The following is a 23,830-nucleotide window of genomic DNA, read 5'->3' on the forward strand; positions in this document are numbered from 1 at the left end:
TGATGGGTTCGATCATAGAAACACCCTTGGGACTGATGTACTGAGACTACCTCTGAGCCTGTTTTCTCTGGCAGTTTGGGCCTTCAGAACCCTGCCTTGTTGAGCCAGATACACTAATCTGCTGCAACAGAGACCCAGGGTCTGAACCACGCTCCCCAAAGCTTCAGACTTAACTGAAAACGGCTTAGCAAGTGCTCCTGTCTCTAGCACCCAGACACCTAGTGGGATCCAAACCCCAAATGAATCGGTTTTACTATGTATAAAGCTTATACAGGGTAAACTCATAAATAGAGGGCAGACAATAACACGGATAGAGAGGTATGCACAGCTGTTTGCTCCCCCAGGTATTAATTACTTACTCTGGGTTAATTAATAAGCAAGTTATTTTATTAAATATAAAAAGCAGGATTTAAGTAGTTCCAAGTAATAACAGACAGAACAAAGTTACCAACCAAGCAAAATAAAACAAAAAACGCAAGTCTAAGCCTAATACATTAAGAAACGGATATAGATTAAATCTCACCCCCAGAGACGTTCCAATAAGCTGCTTTCACAGACTGGACTCCTTAGTAGTCTGGGTCCAGCAATCACTCACACTCACGTAGTTACTGTCCTTTTTTCCAGTTTCTTTCAGGCATCTCTTTGGGGTGGAGAGGCTCTCTTAAGACAGCTGAAGACAAAATTGGAGGAGGGCTTCCAGGGCCATTTATATTCTCTCTCTGGTGGGCGGAAACCCCTTTGTTCTTCTGTGCAAAATCACAGCAATAAGATGGATTTTGTAGCCACCTGGGTAAGTCACATGTCCATGAATGATTCAGCTTTTTGCAGGCCAATGCCATCATTTATATATTAGTTTGAATGTTCCCAGGAATGCTCAGATGTGGATTGGCGTCTCCCAAAGTCCATTGTCAGTTAAGTGTTTCTTGACAGGACTATTCTCAGTAAGTGCCCATTCTCAAGAAGCTGACCAAATGCTTCACTGAGGCTACTTACAATCAAACACATTGAGATACAAGTACATACCCAATATTCATAACTTCAGATACAAGATACACACATACAGAGAGCAAAATCATAACCAGCGAATTACAACCTTTCTATAGACACCTTTCTTGACCTCTTTTGTACAAGATTTGGTGCAATTATAGGACGGTGGTTGCAACAATGATCTATATGGTCACAGTTCATGTCAATAATGTCACAGTATGAATTCTTCTAGTTTTAAAAAACCCAAAGAAACAGCCAATACAAGAGCTCTGCCTAAAGCTCACTGATGTCAATGGAAAGACTCCCATTGAATCTACTGAATTTGAATCATGGCCACACACTATAAACTCCTCTATAATAATTTCAATCATAGAGCAAATGATTACCAAATGTCTGCACTGAAACTCCAGATATTCTCTTCAGGAAAAAAAAATCCAATCTGCTGCATTAAGTGTCTGATTAATGAGAGAACAAAAGCTGCAAGGGCTCAGCAGCTCTTGTGATAAGGCTACATATCTGAAATATGTGCCCTTTAAAAAGTTCTTATATAAGCTTTCCTTCAGCTGCTGCTGAATTATACTGCTGCTGATTCAGCAAGAATTTCAGCATCATTGACTAGGGAGAGGTATATAATTTTATACCATAAAGTTTTTGAAGAAACCTGTGACAAATGTCTGTGGGAGCACAAAGGAGAAAAAAAGGTATAAATAGCTGAGGATGAAGAAATACAATATATACATCCAAAGTTAAGTGTGGTCACATCAAAGCAGTACAGTGTTGAAGCTTTACCAAACACAGGATGAAGAAATGCAAAAAGCTGATGTTTTCTAAATGCCAAAGTAACATGGTAGAGAATTAAATGACCCACTGACTTCTCCCTCAGGAAGAAACAAGCTAGTCCCGATATAACTATGAGCATAAAATTCCCTTGACATGTCATATTGCCAAAAATTTTCAATGTGTGTACTATTGATAGTTACTTTCAACCATTTCCAGAAACGTAAGCAGTATGTCCTAGAACACAAAAAAGGATCCCTTTCCTACGGAAGATCAAATAACTATAATGGATCAGAATTTTCCTCCCATTTTAGAGCTTTCTCTGAGAATTCCCAATCTGCCCTGATGCCAACATACAACATAAAGGATAGGATAAGTTGCCTGATTTGGCATTAGAGACAGCATGAAATATCTGAGTTATAATAAAGCTACACTGTGTTTTGTATAAAATTCTGAATTTACTCATTCTGACTTTAAAAATTCAGTATCTAGTAAAGTTAATATTTTATCAATCCAGCTGTATTGCTCCCAGTAAGTAATAAGAGAAATACTGCATTAAAAAAACTTAAGCCCAAAGCAGCCTGGGAAAAATTCTCTGTTCATTATAGTAAAAGTGAGAAATATACAACAAGCAACAACAAAGACCTTTTTGCAAAAACTAATTTATAAGAAACATGGCTTGGTCTAGGCTTGGCCCACATTTTAGGGTCAGTAAAAACATCCAAAACTTTAAGGAACTTGAGGCCAATGGAAACGTTTCCATTTTTATTTTTAAGCTTCTACAGGACATTTTAAAACCCTTTGCAGCATCTGCAACCTCCACAATGCATCATTGTGCTTATACCGGGAGAATCCCAAGAGAAAGGCGATTGTCCATTTTCATTGTCCAAGCTGAGAAATGCAAAAGTAAAACAGCAGACACAGTACAGAGTATGTCAGATACTTAAAATTGTTTTAATCCAAGGTGTTCTTGAAGTGAGTCAGTTTGTAGCCTGAGTGTCCCTTTAAATTGTCTTTTTTCCTCTAAATACAGAAGACACTGTACCTTTTACATATATTTTGTATATTATTTAATGAACACTTCATGATTATTGCCCAGATATTCTCACTCATTCGACCTAATAAAGAGGTATTATTGCTTGTAGGTAGGGCCCAGTTCTGAATCTGGATGGAATGTACATATCTCTGTAGAGAGAAGACTCAGGTAAAGGTGGAACCAGACACATACACATCAGTAGCTTTTTAAGACTTCTTTATGTATAAGAGATCACATCAAAATACGGATGGTTCATTTCTCTATACGGTTGAGTGTTGATGCTGGACTACACTGCCATTTGTGCACACTCTTCTAGCCTTAGGAGAAAGAAGCTTCCTTCTACTGTAAAATCTGAACACATGTACATTTACCTGCAGTTCTGACTTTTGCACAGTATTACACAAAATGCAAAGCTTCCCCATACCTACTACTGCATTAAATGCTGTCTTGACTACATGATTTATAACATTACAAAAATGATTACTTTAGATTTTGGAAGGTGCTTTTATAGTATGTATGTACATCATTCCAGATTTTTCAGTTTACTGCACTGGAACCAAACAAGTAGCTCAGCTGGTGTATTTAAAAATCATGTTTAAACTTGGTTTGCTTTAGTTGAACCAAGATGAATAAGAGTCATAACTGTAGTATAACCATGGAGCAGATCATCCTTTATGTCATTGCATTCTCTCAGTATGAAATTCCCAGCGACTATTCGATCACATCCTATTTCTCCATGTCCAAAAAAGCCAAATAGGGGAACATTAGGGAAAAACTTCCTAAATGCATCTGCTTCAAGATTCCTTTTGGTTTTATAATACTGGTATCCCCTGCCAACACATGCAAACATGAACCCAATGGTATTGTGCTCAGGAATGTTTGCTGCTTTGAGACGCTGCATTGCTGCTTCTACAGTCCGTTCATCAATTACATCCTGGTCTAACAAAACTGTAGCACTCTGTAGCTGGGGTCCACTGAAAGCCAATCCAACCACACCACAGGAATCGCCAGCCTCAGTGTTACTGAAAGACAACATACACCAAATTAGAAAAGATGCCAAAGAAACTGCTCTAGATTTAAATACAGAGACTGCACGAGAAAATTATACAAACTGAACACCCAATATAGACAACAATATTCTAAAGAGAAAGTCACCCACAAAAGCAACAAAGATGCTCCAATAAGTCAAGTCAAAGGCAGACACCCCCTATTCACAAGCCAATGGCAAACCTTTCCTACGCCTCAACAATGGAAAGATGTCCTTCTTGGACATTTGGCATAAACCCACCTTTGAGCGCCGATAGTGATTTGATCTGTGGGATCACCTAACTAGGTGCCAGGTTCAGTAGTTTGCAGGGATTGTGTATTTATTTAGTCCCTGAAATTATATAGGTCTAATACACTCTGGACTAATTATTATGCCTCTACCCTGATATAACACGGTCCTCAGGAGACACAAAATCTCACCGCGTTATAGGTGGACCACATTATATTGAACTTGCTTTGGCCCTCCCTGTTCCTTGTTCCCTGACCGCCCCCTCCAGAGACCCCCGTCCCTAATCACCCCCAGGACCCCACCCAACTCCCCTGCTCCCTGTCCCCTGACTGCTCCGACCCCAATCCACACCCTCTGACAGGACTCACTGACTGGTGCGGGAAGCAGAGCAATGCGGCACCAGCCCATTCCACTCCACCACCTCCCAGCCACGGCGCTCTGCTTCCCGCCGCCGGTGAGTGTGGGGAGGTTGGAGAAAGGACGTCCTCCACACTCACCAGCGGTGGGAAGCGGAGTGATGCGGCCTCAGCCCGCTCCACTTTCCTTGCCCCAGCCCCAGCCATGTGGCTGAAGGTGGGGTTGGAAAAGGTCCCGCGTTCACCTGCGGCAGGAAGTGGAGCGCCGCAGCTGGGGGCTGGCAGAATGGAGCGGACTAGGGCTGGGCTGCTCTGCTTCTGCTGGTGAGTGTGGGGGTGGGTGTGGGGGCGAGGGGGGTCTCTCTTCCCCCAAGTGACACGGCTGGGGCCAGGGCTAGTGAAGCGGAGTGGGCTGCTCCAGGCCCCCCGCTAATCCCCCCGGGCCACTCTGGGACTGCGAGGCCCCCAAAAGTGCCCCTCAACAGCTCCTGCCTCCCAGACCCGGGGGGGGGGGGGGGGAAGAGAGCCCCTGACCGCCCCGAGACCCTCTGCCCCTTATCCAACCCCTCAGCCCTGGCCCAGCACCCTTAACATGCTGCTCAGAGCGGCGTGTCGGAGCTTTACCGCATTGTATGCGAACCTGCATTACATCGGGTCGCATTATCTCAGGGTAGTGGGGTACTCAGAATTCAAGTAACAAAACTGGGCAGCAGGAGGAAGGAGATAGACAGTAGAAGCTTGTGATTGCTGTTGCTTCTCCCCTTTTCTTAGTTACCAGGAAATGCTGGCTTTAGGAGTTATCTTAAGTTGTGATCTCTTAGGCATAATGGACATATACTGAGGTCTGCCCTCATTGGACCCTTCCCTTGGCAAACATACTGTATCACAGCATTCTCCAACTTGCAATACCTGCGCACAATGGGGTTTAAAGAGTAATTCAATCATAACATTGTCTGAGCACCCATTACTATAGCTGCTAGGGCCGTCAATCACAGTTAACGCCTGCGATTAATTGAAAGTAAAATTAACACACTGATCACATACTTGTGGGTGGGGCGGGAGGCATCAGTGGCAGGGGGACTGGAGCAGCCCTAGCCCACAGCTCCCTGGACAGCGGGGATGGGGCTGGAGCCCAGCACCCCAAACCTAGAGAGCGACTGAAGCCCCATACCCCCAGCTCTGACCCTATATTTGAACATACAGAAAACCCTCAAAATATTTAAATGGTATTCTAATAATGTTTAACAGTGCGATTAAAATTGTGATTAATTATGATTAATTTTTTTAATCGCTTGACAGCCCTAGTAGCTACATATTGAAGCATCTTATTGCTAGCCTCAGTCTCTACAAGTTTCCAAAAGTTAGGAATCACAGGCCACAGAGTTTTCAGAAACCCAGGGGATTATCACTGACATCTCAATGCCTAACAAGAAGAAATTAAGTAGTTGTTTCACATTACAATGGACAAAAATGGAAGTACTACACTTAGGGAATAATTTAACACACAAATTGGAAGACATGATAGCAGCCAGCTACACACACACACCAATGATGAAATCGGAAATGTAAAGCTTTTATAAACTGGTTGGCAAGACTGGCCACCCTAAAAATGAGCAAGAAATTACAGCGTTACTATATAATGCATAATGAGAAAGAAAAGAGCACAAATGCTGAAAAGTAAAGCATTCAAAAGGCAGAATCGATTTCAAGCAAAGAACTGCCAAACTGGAATAAACTCACACCATTAGAGAATCTTCAAAGTAGGAAATGTCCTCTATAATTCACCTGAAAGTTGCTCTCTAGAATCCAAGATTTAAAACTACTTTTTGTAACAGGCCACAAAGTAAAGCCATATGACAAAGTCTGCAGCTTTTCCTACTGGAGTACAGCAGCAGCAGCCCTGTATCATCTTTCCCATTACATATTTCACTGTGATTTCAAGACTTTCCTTAATACTTCATTACTACTATGAAAAATAACACTGGCTAGAAAAAGGAAGTCCTTGGATATTTCCTCTCCCCCCATAAAAATGACATCACTGTGCTTGGATGGTGCCTTTCACAGATGTGTGACTCGGCCCTATTCACAGAGGTTTCATGTCCAGTGCTGTACCCTTCTACAATTCCACAGTGTTTCATCACAAATTAACTTGAAAGAGATACCTACTTCTCAGAGCTCAGTGACGTCAAGCTCTCCACATGTCCCCCAGCCAAGATGATACTTTTTTCATTTAAAGGATTGATTATCTGATGAAGAAACCGATTAGCTCCTGGCTTCCAGGAATTGTAGACAAATAGAAGAACCACACGGAGCTCTGGATTATTTTTAAGACCTGGGAATACAAAAAAAATAAAATAAACATTTTTATCTTTAAGGCAGGGTCTCAGTCTCCATTTGAATTATTCTCATTATATTTATTTTACACCTACCCACAAACACGTTCAGCAATCCTACCTAGCTCACTGCTGTTGCAGCAATGGGGAGAAGCAAGTCATCCTGTGCCCTCAAGTGGTGGGCTACATGATTTGCATTTTCGAAGATATATATTTATTGATATATACATACACACACGCCCATCCATTAATGAATGCTGAGATTCTCCTCTATAGTGCTCAAAGGCTAGCTCTGTTAGCAGGACCGTACAGAACCCCTCTGGATCTCATCGACTCCCTCAATATTTAGTGTTTTGGGTTTTTCCAGTCACAGATGAGGTACCTGTCAATTTGCAGAAGTGAGCAAGCTCATAAACACAAACTGGCCAATTTACTCTTCACAAGCAAGACATTTTGCTGAGTACATAGTGTGACTGTATATTACTTTATATTTACCAGGGGATTCTTGCTCTCTTCCCCACATCGCTGCTCCTCACCATGGCATATAATTTGGGGACTTACGGATGTTGAAGTATGAAACAAAAAATACCCCCAAGCCCCAGTTTAAAAAAAACCCAAACAATCTGAAACATTTCCAGTTGCACAGCCCTGATTAGTGTGCGATGACTTAAATAATGTAGGAAGCTACCAAAAGAGACTGACTGTACCGAGGATTGCAACATCCCCACCCAGGTACTGAGCTGGAACAACAGGATTGCTCAAATTTAACTGAAGAGATCCAAGATCACCTCTCAAGATTACACTTTGTACTTTAGTACCCTGCTGTGGGGGACAAAGTTATCAATCACTGGCAGCCTTGCATTTTTGCATTTATATGGTGGTCCATGCTTCCAGGGAACCTGTGCCCACCCACCCGCCAGGAGGCAACTTGAGTTTTGCAGTCACAAATACAATAACTCACTTCACACAGAGCCCCTACAAAACTGAGGCCACAGCACAAAAAGTATTTGATATAAAATTAAATGACTTGCCTGCTTCAGTGAATTTGCTTTCATCAAAAACTCTATTCTTCAAGTCTTTAAAAAAGTGGAAGGTATGGATTTTCACACCATCAATTTTAGGGAACAATAAAACAAAGCCAGCTTCACCATCTTCGATTTCTTGAGGTCGATTGCTGCTTGAGCCCATTGGAGTAACTGATAAAGAAGCGTAATGTGAATATTTTATTTTGATTAAAATACTTTTGCCTACGTAATGACATACAAAGGGAAACTAGGTAAAAAAAAATAAGGGATGCAAGTGCTTTTGAAAATATTACCTACGATCAAGATGAAAGCGAGTCAATTTAAAAACAAAGTCTCATTTGATACAGCTGACCCCTCCCAATTTCTGTGGGTTTACAACCATGTGTTCATACCCTTAAAATGTGATGAGTCACTCAAACTGGGGAAAGTATATACAAAGAGTCAAATGCACAAGTAAACTGAAAATAAAGGAAAATTCCCTCTAAATTCTTTAAGACCTATTGCTATTTTAAAATTCAATGTGTTTCTTTAAATTTTGAACAAACAGATCTAGGGAAGTTTGGCCAAGTAATCTGGATCGATGAGTTTATTAGAGAGATCTCCCATATTTGAGGAGTCTTTTCTTAACATACAACTAGGGGACTGGTCAGAAATATGACGCCAACCAAAAAAATGTAATGTGTGCTTCATGCTATCCTCTGCCTAGGAGATACAGATAGTTCAGCCTATGACCTCTCTACATAGTTACCTCTTATTTTGTAGCTGCAGTCATAGCAAAGATTACTATACTGATATTAGATATTACTATACTGATATTAGAATACTGTATAACTTGCTTGGACACAAAATATCACTTGGGTCTTAAAATAATAAAAACACCATAATAATTGGGTGTGAAGTGAATATGATCACAACTGGGATAGAGATTACAGTGCTTTCTGAAGTTTGTGTCTGAAAACCTAGAAATCATGTCTGAGTTGGTCAAGTCTGCTAGACCACTGACCTTTATGTTTGACTGCTGAGTAGGTTTCTCAAGAAGAAATTCCATACCAGCCATCAGCTGATACTGAGGCCTTTGATCCTAGTTCAAATGTCTAGAACATCCAATTTTTTACAAAGTCAATCTTTTCTATGCAGATTGAAAAATGTGAGTTAAGAATTTTCAAGTCATACCATGTAACTTAGCAGCAGTATCATGAATTCTTTAAACTGTGGTAGACATTGAGCAATTTGGAATTAGTAGACAGTGAGATACTAGTATGTTCTACATACAAATCTGTAGGACTGTGCCTCAATTTGAAAGCACTTGGGAGTCTAATAAATAGCAGTCTGAAAAAGTTAACCATCTGGTATGTATCTTGAAATCAGGCTGTTATATTGCTTCCTCTTACCTACAATTCCAGGAGTTACCAGTCCCAGAACTTGGCACCGTTTTGGCAACAGCTTTTCTAGTGCAATTGCTGTTTCTTTACTATTTCTTTTCCTTGCTGTAACAGAAGAGGGGAAAAACTAAGGCACAGAAAGGTTAAAGTGATTGGCCACAGGTTACACAGAGCCTCTGTCTGTACTCAAAGATCTCTACCCTATGCAGCAATAGAATTGACTTTGCATATGGATTAAAACACTGCCTTACCATCAAACCCATGTTATCACACAATGCAGCTCATTGGCCACCTCATTCAGCACATGACAAATCCTATACAGCTAATGAACATTACAGAACTATAGTACACAAAATAGGAAGAACTAAATATCCTGATTAGGAGGAGGTAAAAATGAGTTCTAGTACACCATGAGGTACAGGTTTAGAGTAGCAGCCGTGTTAGTCAGTATTCGCAAAAAGAAAAGGAGTACTTGTGGCACCTTAGAGACTAAACCAATTTATTAGAGCATAAGCTTTCGTGTTAAACTATAACAGAATAATATTTCTGGGTGTTTTCTACATTTTCAAATACAGTAACTCCTCACTTAACATGGTCCCAGTTAACGTTGTTACGTTGCTGATCAATTAGAGAACATGCTTGTTTAAAGTTGTGCAATGCTCCCTTATAATGTTGTTTGGCAGCCGCCTGCTTTGTCCACTGCTTGCAGGAAGAGCAGCCCGTTGGAGCTAGCTGGTGGGGGCTCGGAACCAGGGTGGACTGGCAGCCCCCATCAGTTCCCCTAAATTCCCTGTGCAGCAGCCGCCCAGCAGGTTATCAGTTGCTGGGCAGTTCAGCTGTCCCTCCCACCACTGCCCTGTGCTGCTCCTGCCCTCTGCCTTGGAGCTGCTCCCGGGAGCCTCCTGCTTGCTGTGTGGGGGGAGAGAGAAAGAGGGATGCTAATGTCAGGATGACCCCTCCCGCTTTACCCCATCTCCATAGAGCAGTGGGAGCGACACAACAGGGTTCAGGACGGAGGGAGCTTGCTGGCAGCAGCTGCTGTCTCAACTTGCTGATCAACTTAAAAAGGCAGTGTACTCAGAGTGGTGTCAGTGTACTTAAAGGGGCAATGCATGTCTCTCTCTCTCTCACACACTCTTGGTGTATGTTTCTGTCTCTCTCAGCCATGCTGTCTCCCCTCCCTCCATTTGTGCTGCCTTGTAGAGTGCGAGGCTACATTAACAATGTGTAAACCCTTGAGTGCTCAGCCGAGTGCTAGTTCATCAGTTAGCAGTAAGGCATTCCCTGGGAAATATCCCACCCTCTGACTCCAACACCTCAACCAAGCTTCACAATCATCATTGCTGTGAACAGTATTAAATTGTTTGTTTAAAACTTACACACACACACACACATATATATATATAGACTTGTCTGGCAAAAAAAATTTCCCTAGAACCTAACCCCCCCCAATTTACGTTAATTCTTATGGGGAAACTGGATTCGCTTAACATCGTTTTGCTTAAAGTAGCATTTTTCAGGAACATAACTACAATGTTAAGCGAGAAACTACTGTATATTGATTTCAATTACAACAGAATACAAAGTATACAGTGCTCACTTTATTTTTATTACAAATATTTGCACTGTAAAAAACAAAAGAAATAGTTTTTTTCAATTCACCTAATACAAGTAGGGTAGTGGAATCTCTATCATGAAAGTTGAACTTACACATGTAGAATTATGTGCAAAAACCCTCTACATTCAAAAACAAAACAATGTAAAACTTCAGAGCCCACATGTCCACTCAGTCCTACTTCTTGTTCAGCCAATTGCTCAGACAAATAAGTTTGTTTACTTTTGCGGAAGATAACGCTGCCCGCTTCTTGTTTGCAATGTCACCTGAAAGTGAGAACAGGCACTGGCACTGTTGTAGCTGGCATCGCAAGATATTTACGTGCCAGATGCGCTAAAGATTCATATGTCCCTTGATGCTTCAACCACCATTCCAGGACATGCATCCATGCTGATGACGAGTTCTGCTCTATAACTATCCAAAGCAGTGCGGACCAACGCCTGTTCATTTTCATCATTTGAGTCAGATGCCACTACCAGAAGGTTGATTTTCTTTTTTGGTGGTTTGGGTTCTGTAGTTTCCACATCAGAGTGTTGCTCTGTTGAGACTTCTGAAAGCATGCCCCACACCTCATCCCACTCAGATTTTGGAAGGCACTTCAGATTCTTAAATCTTGGGTCGAGTACTGTAGCTACCTTTAGAAATTTCACATTGGTATCTTCTTTGCATTTTGCCAAAATTTACAGTGAAAGTGTTCTTAAAATGAACAACATGTGCTGGGTCACCATCAGAGACTGCTATAACATGAAATATATGGCAGAATGTGGGTAAAACAGAGCAGGAGACAAACAATTCTCCCCCAAGTAGTTCAGTTACAAATTTAATTAATGTATTATTTTTTTAATGAGTGTCATCAGCATGAAAGCATGTCCTCTGGAACAATGGCCAAAGCATGAAGAGGCATATGAATCTTTAGCACATCTGGCACGTAAATATCTTGCAATGCCAGCTACAACAGTGCCATGTGAATACCTGTTCTCACTTTCAGGTGACATTGTAATTAAGAAGTGGGCAGCATTATACAAACTTGTTTCTCTTCGCAATTGGCTGAACAAGGAGTAAGACTGAGTGGATTTGTAGACTCTAAAGTTTTACATTGTTTTGTTTTTGAGTGCAGTTATGTAACAAACAAAAAATTCTACAGTTGTAAGTTGCACTTTCATGACAAAGATTGTACTACAGTACTTGTATGAGGTGAATTGAAAAATACTCTCATCATTTTACAGTGCAAATATTTGTAATCAAAAATAATATATAGTGAGCACTGTACACTTTGTATTCTGTGTTATAATTGAAATCAATATATTTGAAAATGTAGAAAAGCATCCAAAAATATTTAATAAATTTAGGTATTCTATTGTTTAACAGTGCGATTAATCGCGATTAGCTTTTTTGAATTAATCACATGAGTTAACTGTGATTAATCAACAGCCCTAATTATCATATGAACCGATAGAGATAGGGCCCTACCGAATTTAAGGTCCATTTTGGTAAATGTCATGATCATAGGATTTAAAAAATCTGAAATTTCACCATTTCAGATATTTAAATCTGAAATTTCATGGTGTTATAGCCATGGTGGTCCCAACCCAAAAGGGGATTGAGGGGGGAAGTTGCAAGACTACTGCAGTAGGGATGTAATATTGACACCCTTGCTTCTGCACTACTTCTGACGGCGGGTCTGCCTTTAGAACTGGGCTCCCAGTCAGCAGCCTCAGAGCTTCCTGGAGCCTTGGGAGGTTCCCAGAGGTGGCTCTGACCCAGCTCCAGGAGCGGCCTGACCCCCTGCAAAAAGTGACAAACCCCCACTGTACCATGCTGCCCTCACTTCTGTGCTGCTGCTGCTGGTGGCACTGCCTTCAGAGCTGGGCACCGGGCCAACAGCTGTTGTTCTCCGCTCTCCAGCCGCCCAGCTCTGAAGGCAGCACAGAAGTAAGGGTGGTAATCCTGCAACCCTCCTAGAATACCATATTTCACGATCCATGACATGTTTTTTCATGGCTGTGAATTTGATAGGGCCCTATATATAGACTATCCTATGTTTACATGGATCACATCTCTTGATGAAAACCCAAGGTGACAACGCCCACTTGACAATATCACATTACCTGATTGTTTTCCTTTAAGCATCCTACTCCATTATAATTGTACATGACAAGGTTCTCTTAAAGAAGTACAGATAGGATTTATACATACCTCTCTTTTGTCCGTGACACTCTTCATATCCACTGAAAGTCTCTGCATCTGCTATGTAGAGCACTGTTTGTGGTAGCACATGCACATTCTGTAAAGTACAAAAAGATAAATGAAAACACAGTATAAGAAAAGCAGACTCGGCTACCTAACTGCTGGCTGCCACACCTTTGTCCCACAAAGAAAACCAAAATGAACTAGAGGCAAGAAAGGGAGATTCCTGAAAGTCAGTGATAGGAAAGATCTGGCTATGACAACCATGAGTACATCTCTAGTGCCTTTTATCAAAGGACCTCAGTGCACTTTACTGACATTAATTCTCATAACTGGCCAAACAGCTGTCAGATGGTAACTGCTTTGTCACTACTGATATAGCCCACATTTGTCGCCCTAAAGGCAGAGCACTCCACGTCCAGTTGTAAATCTCTAGAGCCACCCAGTTACCACTTCAAGAGCTGATTTTTATATTTATATATATATAAACAATAAATCTGTCCCAACTGTAGTGATTTGTACACCTGTGTTTCCAGAGAAATATTCTATTTAAATATTCATTGTTGTTTGGAACTAGAAATACTTTCCTCTTTTGATATTCGGAGGTCCAAGTTCTCTAAAGTTTGTATCAGTAGCAGTGAACATCACCTGCTTCAGCTTCACTCATTTTAAAGTGCTGTAAACCATGCATTGATCATTCTCCAGTGTATATTTAAGTAAGGGGCTAGAACTTTTAAAATTTTAGATGAAAAATGAGGACTTATATTCTTCAGAATGCTGAAAAAATGGGACCCCAGACTTGTCACAGATAACTTACTACCTGCCACTGCCAAGTATGTTTCCAAGTCTGTACTGCTGTCTGCCTGATTAGACATAGTTGCTTAAAATTCTCTCAAATTAAGGATCAGTGTCCACATAAGAATATATTTTAAAAGAAACTTTTCTTACCATGTTATCACCATTACCTTAAATTACTAAAAGGTCAAATGAAAATTTACAATCCAGTTTAAAAACAGAAATCCTGCCTATTACAGCCTGGCCCAGTCCCACTCTCTGAACAGACACCAGTCTGGAGTGAGTGGACCTAACCCACTGGATCCAACGTGCTTCTAACCCCCTTGGGTCTCAGCAGTGACCCGTCAGTGTTCAAAGCTGTGTCTCTCTCAGGCACACTCCCAAGAACAGACCCCATGTCTGACACTCTTCTTGGGTAGTGGGGCCCTGCATTCCAGCTGCCTGGACTTGTGAATCAGTGCCACAGCCTTCCTGAGCTCCCAGTTGCTTAGACATGTTACCCCCAGAGCCCACCTGGCTTGGGAACTCTGGCTGCTAGTTAAACTTTTCTGGGACAGTGTGGCAGAGAAGCAAAGAACACAGGCTTAGCAAAAGAACTTCTTAACTGTAGAATTTTCTCTTAAAAAGCATTAGCGAGTTAAAGAGAACACAAAAACGAACAAAATCCCGACCACAGCACCTCCTGCTCCAAGTCTGATCTCTCCCCTTCTGAGTGTCTTGGCTTTGGACAGTATCCTTAGGCTTGGCAGCCCTTCCTGCCTTCTTTAGCTTGGTCTTTTTACCTGTGCCAGTGGACTGGCCCCCTTGCTTAGAGAAGCACCCCTCTTTTAAAACAGTCTGTCTCCTTTGGTCCACGTGCTTCAGCTGGTGCAGTCCTTCCTTCCCCCAAATTCAAAGTCAATGATCCTACCAATTGAACTCTGCCATTGTTCCAGTAGGGAAGCGTAATTCAATGTTGATGGCCCTTGATTGCTCTGTCACAGCTTCCCCCACTTGCCCACCCACGGATGCTCTAATCCACACAAGAACTTGCAAGAGGACATTAAGGTCACACTTTAAAACAAGGTTACAGTACAAAGCAGAGCTCCTAAAACACAATGGTGATCACAAAACAAAATGGGGTTCTCTGACTTCAATGGGTAAAGGGGTCAAGAACAGAAAAAATAAACTGAAATATGCCTGACTTGTATGACGAACCCAAGCTTTACAATGTCTTTTTAGTGAAAGAATCAGACAAATCATGAAACTCCATAATGTAATGCTTAAGGCCAAATGGCCGAACATTCCCTAACCATAAAACAGCTGTATGAGGACATAAGAACATGAGAGCGGTCATACTGGGTCAAACCAAAGGTCCATCCAGCCCAGTATCCTGTCTTCCGATGGCAGCCAATGCCAAGTGCCCCAAAGGGAATGAACAGAATAGTTAATCAAGCGAGTGACAGAGGATGGATCACTTGATAATTACCTGTTCTGTTCATTCCCTCTGGGGCACTTGGCATTGGCAACTGTCGGAAGACAGGATACTGGGCTAGATGGACCTTTGGTCTGACGCAGCGTGCCCACTCATGTCCTTCTACAGCTGTGTATAAATATGAATCGAAACTTAAAAGGTGCACAACAACAACAGTATGGAAGAACTGACTTTAGAAAAACGTATCATCACAGACTCACAAGTGTGCATGTGGATTATACCACAGTAGTTAGAAATTCACATTGGCCATTCCAATGTACGCAGTTAACTGTGGTATTTTACCTACCTCAAGTTCTTCAGCTAATGCACGGACCAGTGAATGACTATCAGATGGACCAGGCTCAAGTGCAGAGACCCATGCTATGCTCTGCTGTGTTCTCAGTAATCTACGGGCACATTCTCTCCATAACCGGCAAACACTAAAATACAAAAATTTACTACAATATACAAAATATACAAAAAGGAATCTTAGCAGCTGTCAGACAACCATTTTTTTTTTAACTTTTGACTTGGAAGTATCTATCCCACATTGTTATGAGAAACTCTTGCACTTAAAAAAAATAAAGATCAAGTTTATGTCACAAAGTGTAAATTGTTGATTGGTTTTCTACTAACATCTATTAAAGAACAAACTGAATGCCTTATTTGTACGGGTATTGTTTTAAGATTGGTTTCTGAATTTCAAAAAGTGCCAGCAATTTTGACAATTGCCTCGCTTAGTACCAGATAAATTAAGCAAAAAACATGTCAGGGGTAGTTGGTCAAGAGAGCATATTGAACAATTCATTCCCAGCTCCTCTCTGCAGCACAAATATATAAACCAGCAAAACAAAATGTTGTTAAAGTACAGAGAAGGTAACCTTGTTTTATGCTGAAAGTGTCTAGGGACAACATACTCCTTGTACACAATTCACTTAACATAAACGGTTGGTTTTAAAAACAAACTTGTCAACCAATCACAAAACTCCTCCTTTCAGAGTGTGTGTGTGTGACAGTTACAGCTCTGCTAACCATAACACAGCGCTGCTAGGGCTCCTTTGATCTGAGGAGCTCAAAATACTTGGTCCATATTTACAAACGTGACAAACACTATCACGAGCTTCTCCCAAAGCTGGGCGGCCGCGTGGGACAGCAACAGAGAGCTAAATAAGCAAGAACCCCGGTGTGGCACCCGGCGGACTCCTTCGCAACTTGGCTGAAGTAAAGAGCGTGGGTTTTAAGCCATTCTGAGGGCTGGGCTGACTTCAGAGAGGCTTGGAAGCGCGGGCTGTTCCCTCAACGTATCCCCTGCCCACCTCCCTGCAGCAGCAGCGAGGCCTGGTCAGCGGAGCAGGGCCGAGTCCAGCCCTTGCTTCCTCTTACACATTGTTCATGGGTCTTGGAGCCTGGGCGCTGGCTTCACGTCACCCAGGCCACGGGCCCAGCCATTCCCCTGCCGGCACGGGGAGTGACTCGGTCGCGTCACAGGCCCGGGCACACGCGCCTCGGAGCGGAGCATGCTCTCGGATCCCAAACTGTCCTTGGGCTCCGCCCCGAGCACGAGGCGGGAAACAAGCGGGGACCGGTTCCGGGGAAGAGCGACGGCCCAAGCAGAAGAACGGGGCCCTGCCACCTCCAAGGCCGACACCGGGGCTGCCTGATGGAAGGAGCTGGGCCGCGAGGGTTCAGCCCGCGGAGGCAGACCCCCACCCCTCGACCCGCCCCCGGGGGAAGCCCCAGGCCGGTCCTCACCAGGCTGCTCGCAGTAATGCCTTGGTGGGCAAGAAGCTAAGGATCCGCTCCACCACCTCAGCCAGGTTACTCAGCACGTAGGCCCCTTTGCCGTCCGACTCCATGGCAACCGCCACCCACGCCTCTGCTCCCGGCGTCTGCCTCCCGCACCAAGAAGCAGGCGGGGAGCCGAAAGCCCCCAGCCGCGACGCACTCCGAGTACGTCATCCGCACGGCGCCCACTTCCGGTCTCCGCCTCTGGAGCACGTGACCAACCACACAGCCCTTCCCTGTTGTGGGGATGGTGCACGTGACGACCGGGCGACTGGCGTCAGCGAACTGAGCACGTGACATTACGACAGACACTGGAGCCGTGACTTCCGGTTCTTGGCGATGGGGGCTGGGGCGCGTGAGTGGTCCAGGCCGTGGAGCCTGGGGTTTGGTTCCCCGCTCAGCTTTGGCCTTCATGTCTGACCTTGGGCAAGTCTCTTAGCCTCCCCCTGATCTTGCCCAGTTGTATTCTAGGGACAGCAGCAGGGTCCAACCCCACAGGGGCTGAGGACAAACAACAATAAAGCACACCACACCATTTAAGGTAACAGAAAAGGAGTGCTAGTGGCACCTTAGAAACTCACAAAATTTATTTGAGCAAAAGCTTTCGTGAGCTACAGCTCACTTCATCGGATGCATTCAGCCACTGTAGCTTGCAAAAAGCTTATGCTCAAATAAATGTGAGTCTCAGGTGCCACCAGTACTCCTTTTCTTTTTGTGAATACAGACTAACAGCTGCTACTCTGAAACCTGTTTATTGTTAACATTACCGGGGGTGGGGTAGGGAGAGACAGCTATGCCTCTGCCTGGGGAGTGGGTATGCAGCAGCAACCTAATCCCCAGCCCACAAGAGGCAAACAGGCTCAGGAGCCTGCAGCAGTCATGCCTGGATGCCCCCCTTTACATCCTGCCCATGCACTGTACTGCAGATGAACACACTGCACCAGGACAGGGGATCCATCAGCTATGGGTCCAGCCACTGGCATAACAAGAGTCCAGCCTAAAAGCTGTGTTCACTGGGCCTGGAACAAGTGGATTGATGTGAGAAAGTAAAGCTACACATTCTCCTCTGCTCCTAAAAAAAATCACAACCCCTTCCTGCCTCAACTTGTTTGGTCCAGGCTCAGTTACATATAAAGTGAGGGATTTTAAAGGCACAGGCTGTAGCTGGATTAGAGTTAATCAACAGCCCTTCTCAACCTAAGTGAGTAAGAAAAAAGAGAGACAAACCTCCAGCAGCACATCTTAAGGTAAAATTCTCCCCACCCCACACAGCAACATTTTACTTTATAGAGGAGTAACGATTAAGCCAACTGCACAGTTCCCTGGTAGGATGTGGGAGGAGAGGGGGGCCTAAATTTTAAAACCACATACAAAAAAAAAAAGCAGGTAAGGGAGATTTGGGCAGCTGTAGTACCAAACGCTGCTTTTTAAGTGTCCTTTTAGAAACCTGAAGAAGCTCTGTTTAGCTTAAAACCTTGTCTGTCTCTTCTACCAACAAAAGATGTTCCAAGATCTTACCCATCTTTTCTCTCTCTCATATCCTGGGACTCACAACTACAACACTGCACACAACTTTCAGAAATGATCAGCAGTTTCTATGTTAACGTCCCTTTAATGGAGATTTCTATGTGGAGTTACTTTAGTGTCACCTTCAATATAGGTGACATTTCCTCTACTCACTGCCCATGCAGCTCAAACTGCTGAAGATAGAACCATTTTTGTCCTAGACTCCCATACAACATTAACTTACAGTGGCAGAGTTGAGGCGCACTCTTATGCATTTTAAATTCTTTAGGTTTAGGAAGATTTTTCATTTTTGCAAGGTAAATGTGGGATCAAACTCTCATATGCTCTTACTGCAAAAGAATTATTTTGTTTCCTGTTTCTGATTTAGATTGTGAACTCAAGGCAGGGATTGTGTTAGTTGTTTGACAAAGGGCAACTGTGAGAGAGCCCAGCATTCAGTGCTGTCTGCTTCCATTTACCAAAGGAGGCAGGTTTGGCTACATGGCTAATGATTTTCAACTCCGATTGTGTAGTCTTTTGGCTTTCCTAGAATCCACTCAAGATTAGAGGAGGGCTGCTATGGGAGGCTTGATTCCAAGAAAGTTAAGGTGTTTGGATGAGGAGGAAGATATTCAGAGAAGTGGAAGATTGAGTGATTGCTTTCCTCCCATTTTCTCACTTGTTGGTTAACAAGACATGCAGTTTGAAGGTCCCATTGACCTTAGAGGATAAAGTAGCAGCAGTGAACGAGTACTTCTCATCTGTGGCTGTGCAAGTCTATTTCCACCCCACCCCCCCACCGGCCTTACTACTAGTGATCCATGTGATTTTTATACCTTAGATTACAGTGCACTTTATGGGGCCATACCTGAAGACAACTTAGGAACTTCCATCAAGTGCAGATTGCATTGGTCTACATACTTAGTGGTACTTTTCACAGGAGCATTTTACACCTGTACTCATGAGCCTGAAATTCAAAGACGTTATGATGTGTTGACCAGTTTTTCCTTTTATACGTTGCATTGGTTGGGACCCCACACACACACAAACGAACAGAAAGCTATCTTATATTCAAAGACTAACCACAAACAGAATAATTCTTAAAATGGTTCTTTATTCATAAACTTGATGCAAGTTTATAAATTACTGTACATTGCCAAATAATTCTGCAATGAAAAATGAAATCCAAAACAAAGCATGCCAAATGTGCATCTGTCAACCTGCTAGCCCATTAGAATATTAAAGAATTCAATAATGTATTCAAAGATTTTAGCCTCAGGTTTTAAGGAACTTTAATGCTTAAAGAGTTCTGCCTTTCACTTAAGGTTGCTATCTGAGTAATTGGATACCAGGATTGTATACGAATATATGTACAACCAAGTAAGCAGAAAGGCTGGCAAGTCATCCATTATACTCCCTAGAAGACTATTTGAAACAAAACAGTACGTTATCAGGAGTAGTGCCAAATTCCTTCAATCTGTTCTTTCAAGCTAAAAACTGGATCTAGAAGCAAATGCACAAGGGCCAATGGGTGCCTGATAGAGAAAAGAAGAGCACAAAGTTGATAGTTGTAACTAAAAAAAACCACATGCTTCTGGGCTAAAAAAGTGCTTAATCCATGGTACACACCCTTATATCAATCCCTGGCAGTACAAAGGTCTAATCACTAATACTACAACCAAAATAGAATTGATTTAGGTAAGGCAATGAAATATAGTAATTACACAGACCCAGATTCATTTCCTAATAATGAAAGAATAGTTCCTGTTAGTCTTTCAATAACAAAAAGCACTGTCATGACTATGGCAACATTATTTTTACAACTCTGAATCAGGTGATGTCTTTTTTGTATTTTATTGTAGCTTTTATATAAAAATTTTTGTTCAAGGATTTTCATTTTGATTTGTGCCAATCACTTTATAAGTTCATTAGTTTACAAATGATTGCAACAACCCGTTAATAAAATGGAACACCTAAAAAGATTTTTAGTATCTTAAATAACTTCAAGCTTCATACTGTGGCTCCTTTTGTTAAGTAGCTTGAGCCAACAAGTAGCAGGAACAGCCCAGCAAGATTCTGATGCCCCAGTGGAAGTGACTAGTTACAAGGTTTTATTGGCACAGCCTTGCTCTGCTTAAAAATACAACAATCTAATAAAGAGTATCTCTTCCAAGAAACAGTTCATATCCTCACACAGCCATGAAAAAAGTTTAATGACTTAACATACATGTTGTTTTCCTATATCTTTAATTTGGCAATACTACAAATGTTTTCATTTTAGACCAGAAAAACTACTGTGATTTACAAGACCTGAAATTTCCTAAAACAGTATTAAACAATGTATTAAACTTTGTTGGCTTTAAATGAAACATTACAATGCAAGTCTCTGCAGTCCACATTCTGCAAAAGGTAAGAAGTGGTGAGTGACTCCTATTGAATAATCTTCTAGTAACTCAATAGCCAGCTTTAAAAAGTTTGCACTTTTAAATAAAAATTAAGATAGGGAGTGGCCCAAATATGCTTAATCCATAGGGACAAATACAGTAAAGGCCAAAACTGCTCAGTCCAAGATACCTAATAAGAGCAAAATGGTAAGGCTGTAAATTATACTGGATGTGTCAGTTGACAGATTATCCACTAACTTATCTAATAGCTAAAGTCTTCAATACAGCTGTTATAGGGGCATTCGTAGCTTGAGTCTGTGTGTGTGTTGGAAAGAAATAAAAAAGAGCTGTTTGACATTGGTCCAGGTGTACAACAGTCCACAATATTAACCATCTTCTTTTGGAGGAGTGTACCAGCCTATAGAAGAACAAAGAAACGTATTAGGCACTCTTAACTTTAGTGCAAGACAGCTTTAGGGTCTATTTGGATGTGTAATTGAAATTGTGTTTGAAAACTAGAACAATCCATCACAGGCCCTAAACTCCTATTGATTTCAATGGGAGTTAAAGCACTCATCACCTTGCAAGATCAGACCCAGTGTTTACATATGAAAATAAAGCATTAACATTGAGCTCCTGTTGGCAGCAGCCATCCTGCTAAATTAGACAAATCTTAAGATACCAATATAGAAAGCAAAGAGTAATGTGATCTATTTTTCATCTGCTTTAGTTAAGAAAAAGGTCCAGATTCTGGGATGTATTAGCAGGAATGTTATAAGCAAGACACAAAAAGTAATTCTTCCACTCTACTCAGCACTTACAAGGCCTCAAAACTGGAGTACTGTGACCAGTTCTGGGCATCACACTTCAGGAAAGATGGACAAATTAGAGAAAGTTCAAAAAAGAGCAACAAAAATGATTAAAGGACTATCAGGAAAGATTGAAAAACTGGGTTTTGGTCTGAAAAAGAGAACATGGTAATAGTCTGCAAATATGTAAAATGTTGTTTTAAAGAGGAGGGTAATAAATAGTTCTCTTTAACCACTGGAGACAGGACAATTAGTAATGGGCTTAAAATTGCAGCAAGGGAAATTTAGGTTAGACATTAGGAAAAAAACTTCCAATTGTAAGGGTAGTTAAACACAGGAATAAGTTACCTAGGGATGTTGTGGAATCTCTGTCACTGGAGGTTTTTTAAGAGCAGGTTTAGAAAAAACAGCTGTCAGGGATGGTCTAGATAATACTTAGTCCTGCCTCAGTGCAGGGGACTGGACTAGATGACCTATCGAGGTCCCTTCCTGTCTTACATTTCTATGATTTTCAATCCTGCAAGCTTTGCAGTCATTTGTTTGATTATATTGGTATATGCATATGAATATCCCATTTTGCATGTGCATGCTCAACTTTTGCACAAGTGTTTAAAAATATAGACCAAGATGTTCCTGGTGTTACAACTCTGTTTCATCCTGCTGAGGACAGAATGGGAATGATGAACTATAATGGCAAGTTCAGAAATGCCAATTAAGCAATTTACCTTTCAATATATATTTCAGTTGCTACATACCCAGAATAACTTCTGAGCCTGTAAAGGTTCAGTCTGTGAAACCAAAGTGTGCACAGGTTTTTTTTTTGTTTTAAATGGACACGGCCAAAAATCAAAATACCTATTTAATTCTACCCACCACACTAGCAAAAGTCTTAAGAGATCTGCCTCAAATTTTGTACGATTAGTATAGTGCCTACTTGAGCTGTTCCTGAGGATCTATAGTAGCCATAAGTTAACAAAGAAGCCTTTAAACATCTTTAATACTGTGGATGCTTTGTGTATTGGTAATCAGTGTAGTGTATAGGTAGAACTAAAACAGAGAGCCATATTGACTTTTTTAGAATCGTAACTCCTCACTTAACATTGTAGTTATGTTCCTGACAAATGCAACTTTAAGTGAAACGATGTTAAATGAATCCAATTTTCCCATACGATTTAAGGGGAATGCGGAGGAGTTAGGTTCCAAGGAAATTGGGGGAGGAGGGAGGGAGCAGACAAAAGGCATTATATACTGTACAGCACTGTACTGTGGTTGGGAAGTGCCCCTGGCTTACCCCACACAGGCACAGCCCACTGCAGGCAAGGATGCTAGAAAGCACCTTCGCAGCAGCAGTGGCAGCTTACCCGGAGAAGAACAGGCACCGACTTTGCCGGGGGATGCTCCAGGCCCTCCTCTTCCCATCCCTGCTCCACTCCAGGCCCACCTTTTCCCACCCCCACTCCATCTCCTCTCCGGAGCACGCTGCATCCCCACTCCTTCCCCACCCCCAGAAAGTCCTAAGCGCCGCCAAACAGCTGAACCAAAAAGTTCAAATAGCAGCAGCTAATCATAACATTTCAAAGTTGTTTAGAATCAACTATTTCCAATACACTCCTTTTCCACTGGTATAGAAGACATGCTTATTGTACAGATGTGTGCCTTGCTTTCCCTGAAAACCATATCCAAGGTCCAACCAAGACAGAGCTCTCCTGGCTCCCAGTACCAGGTTTTAACCAGTGGATCACACCCTGTCCCTAGATGAAGATTCTCTGATAAGTAAGTCAGCAAGGCAAGAAAGTAGAAAGTGTACTTCTTTTTGTAAGTATCTAGTAAACAGTGAAGAATTGCTCTAAAAGTAGTTGACAAGGCTAGGTGAATTGTCTAGTTGCAAAACAATGCCAAATCATGATGTGGGATGTTAGATCAGTTATCTGCTCCCAGGTAGCTCACTCAAGCTGGAAAATAGGCATACTAATTTCTAGAGGGAGCTATGTCCACCTTACCACACAACAGGTGAACAGCAGCACCAGCTGGTGGCTACTGGCTTTGTATGGGGGAAAGTATCCCTCCCCGCCTCCAGAGCTAGACTGAACAGTTTTCAGGCTACACGTTTTAATTTGTACTTTC

The 23,830-nt window shown here is 42.1% G+C and overlaps 2 protein-coding genes across 3 annotated transcripts in view; both read right to left on the reverse strand.

Moving 5' to 3' along the window:
* Positions 1-2,426: 2,426 nt before the first annotated feature.
* FBXO22 (F-box protein 22) lies at positions 2,427-17,196 on the reverse strand. Its single transcript, XM_073303526.1, is given in 8 exon segments — positions 2,427-3,822; positions 6,599-6,764; positions 7,797-7,961; positions 9,182-9,277; positions 12,984-13,071; positions 15,530-15,662; positions 16,975-17,096; positions 17,098-17,196. Coding segments are annotated over 8 exon segments (1,281 nt in total). The 5' UTR covers positions 17,182-17,196; the 3' UTR covers positions 2,427-3,395.
* Positions 17,197-19,607: 2,411 nt separating this feature from the next.
* The window catches only part of UBE2Q2 (ubiquitin conjugating enzyme E2 Q2), an 80,216-nt gene continuing 75,993 nt past the window's right edge, over positions 19,608-23,830 (reverse strand). For both annotated transcript variants that reach the window (XM_073303527.1, XM_073303530.1), the window contains one exon: positions 19,608-21,315. In XM_073303527.1, coding sequence (XP_073159628.1) covers positions 21,284-21,315 — 32 coding nt within the window. In that variant the 3' untranslated portion in view covers positions 19,608-21,283. The remainder of the gene's footprint in view (positions 21,316-23,830) is intronic.

This window comes from Lepidochelys kempii, chromosome 10, assembly GCF_965140265.1.
Source record: "Lepidochelys kempii isolate rLepKem1 chromosome 10, rLepKem1.hap2, whole genome shotgun sequence".
NCBI classification, from domain to species: Eukaryota; Metazoa; Chordata; order Testudines; family Cheloniidae; genus Lepidochelys; species Lepidochelys kempii.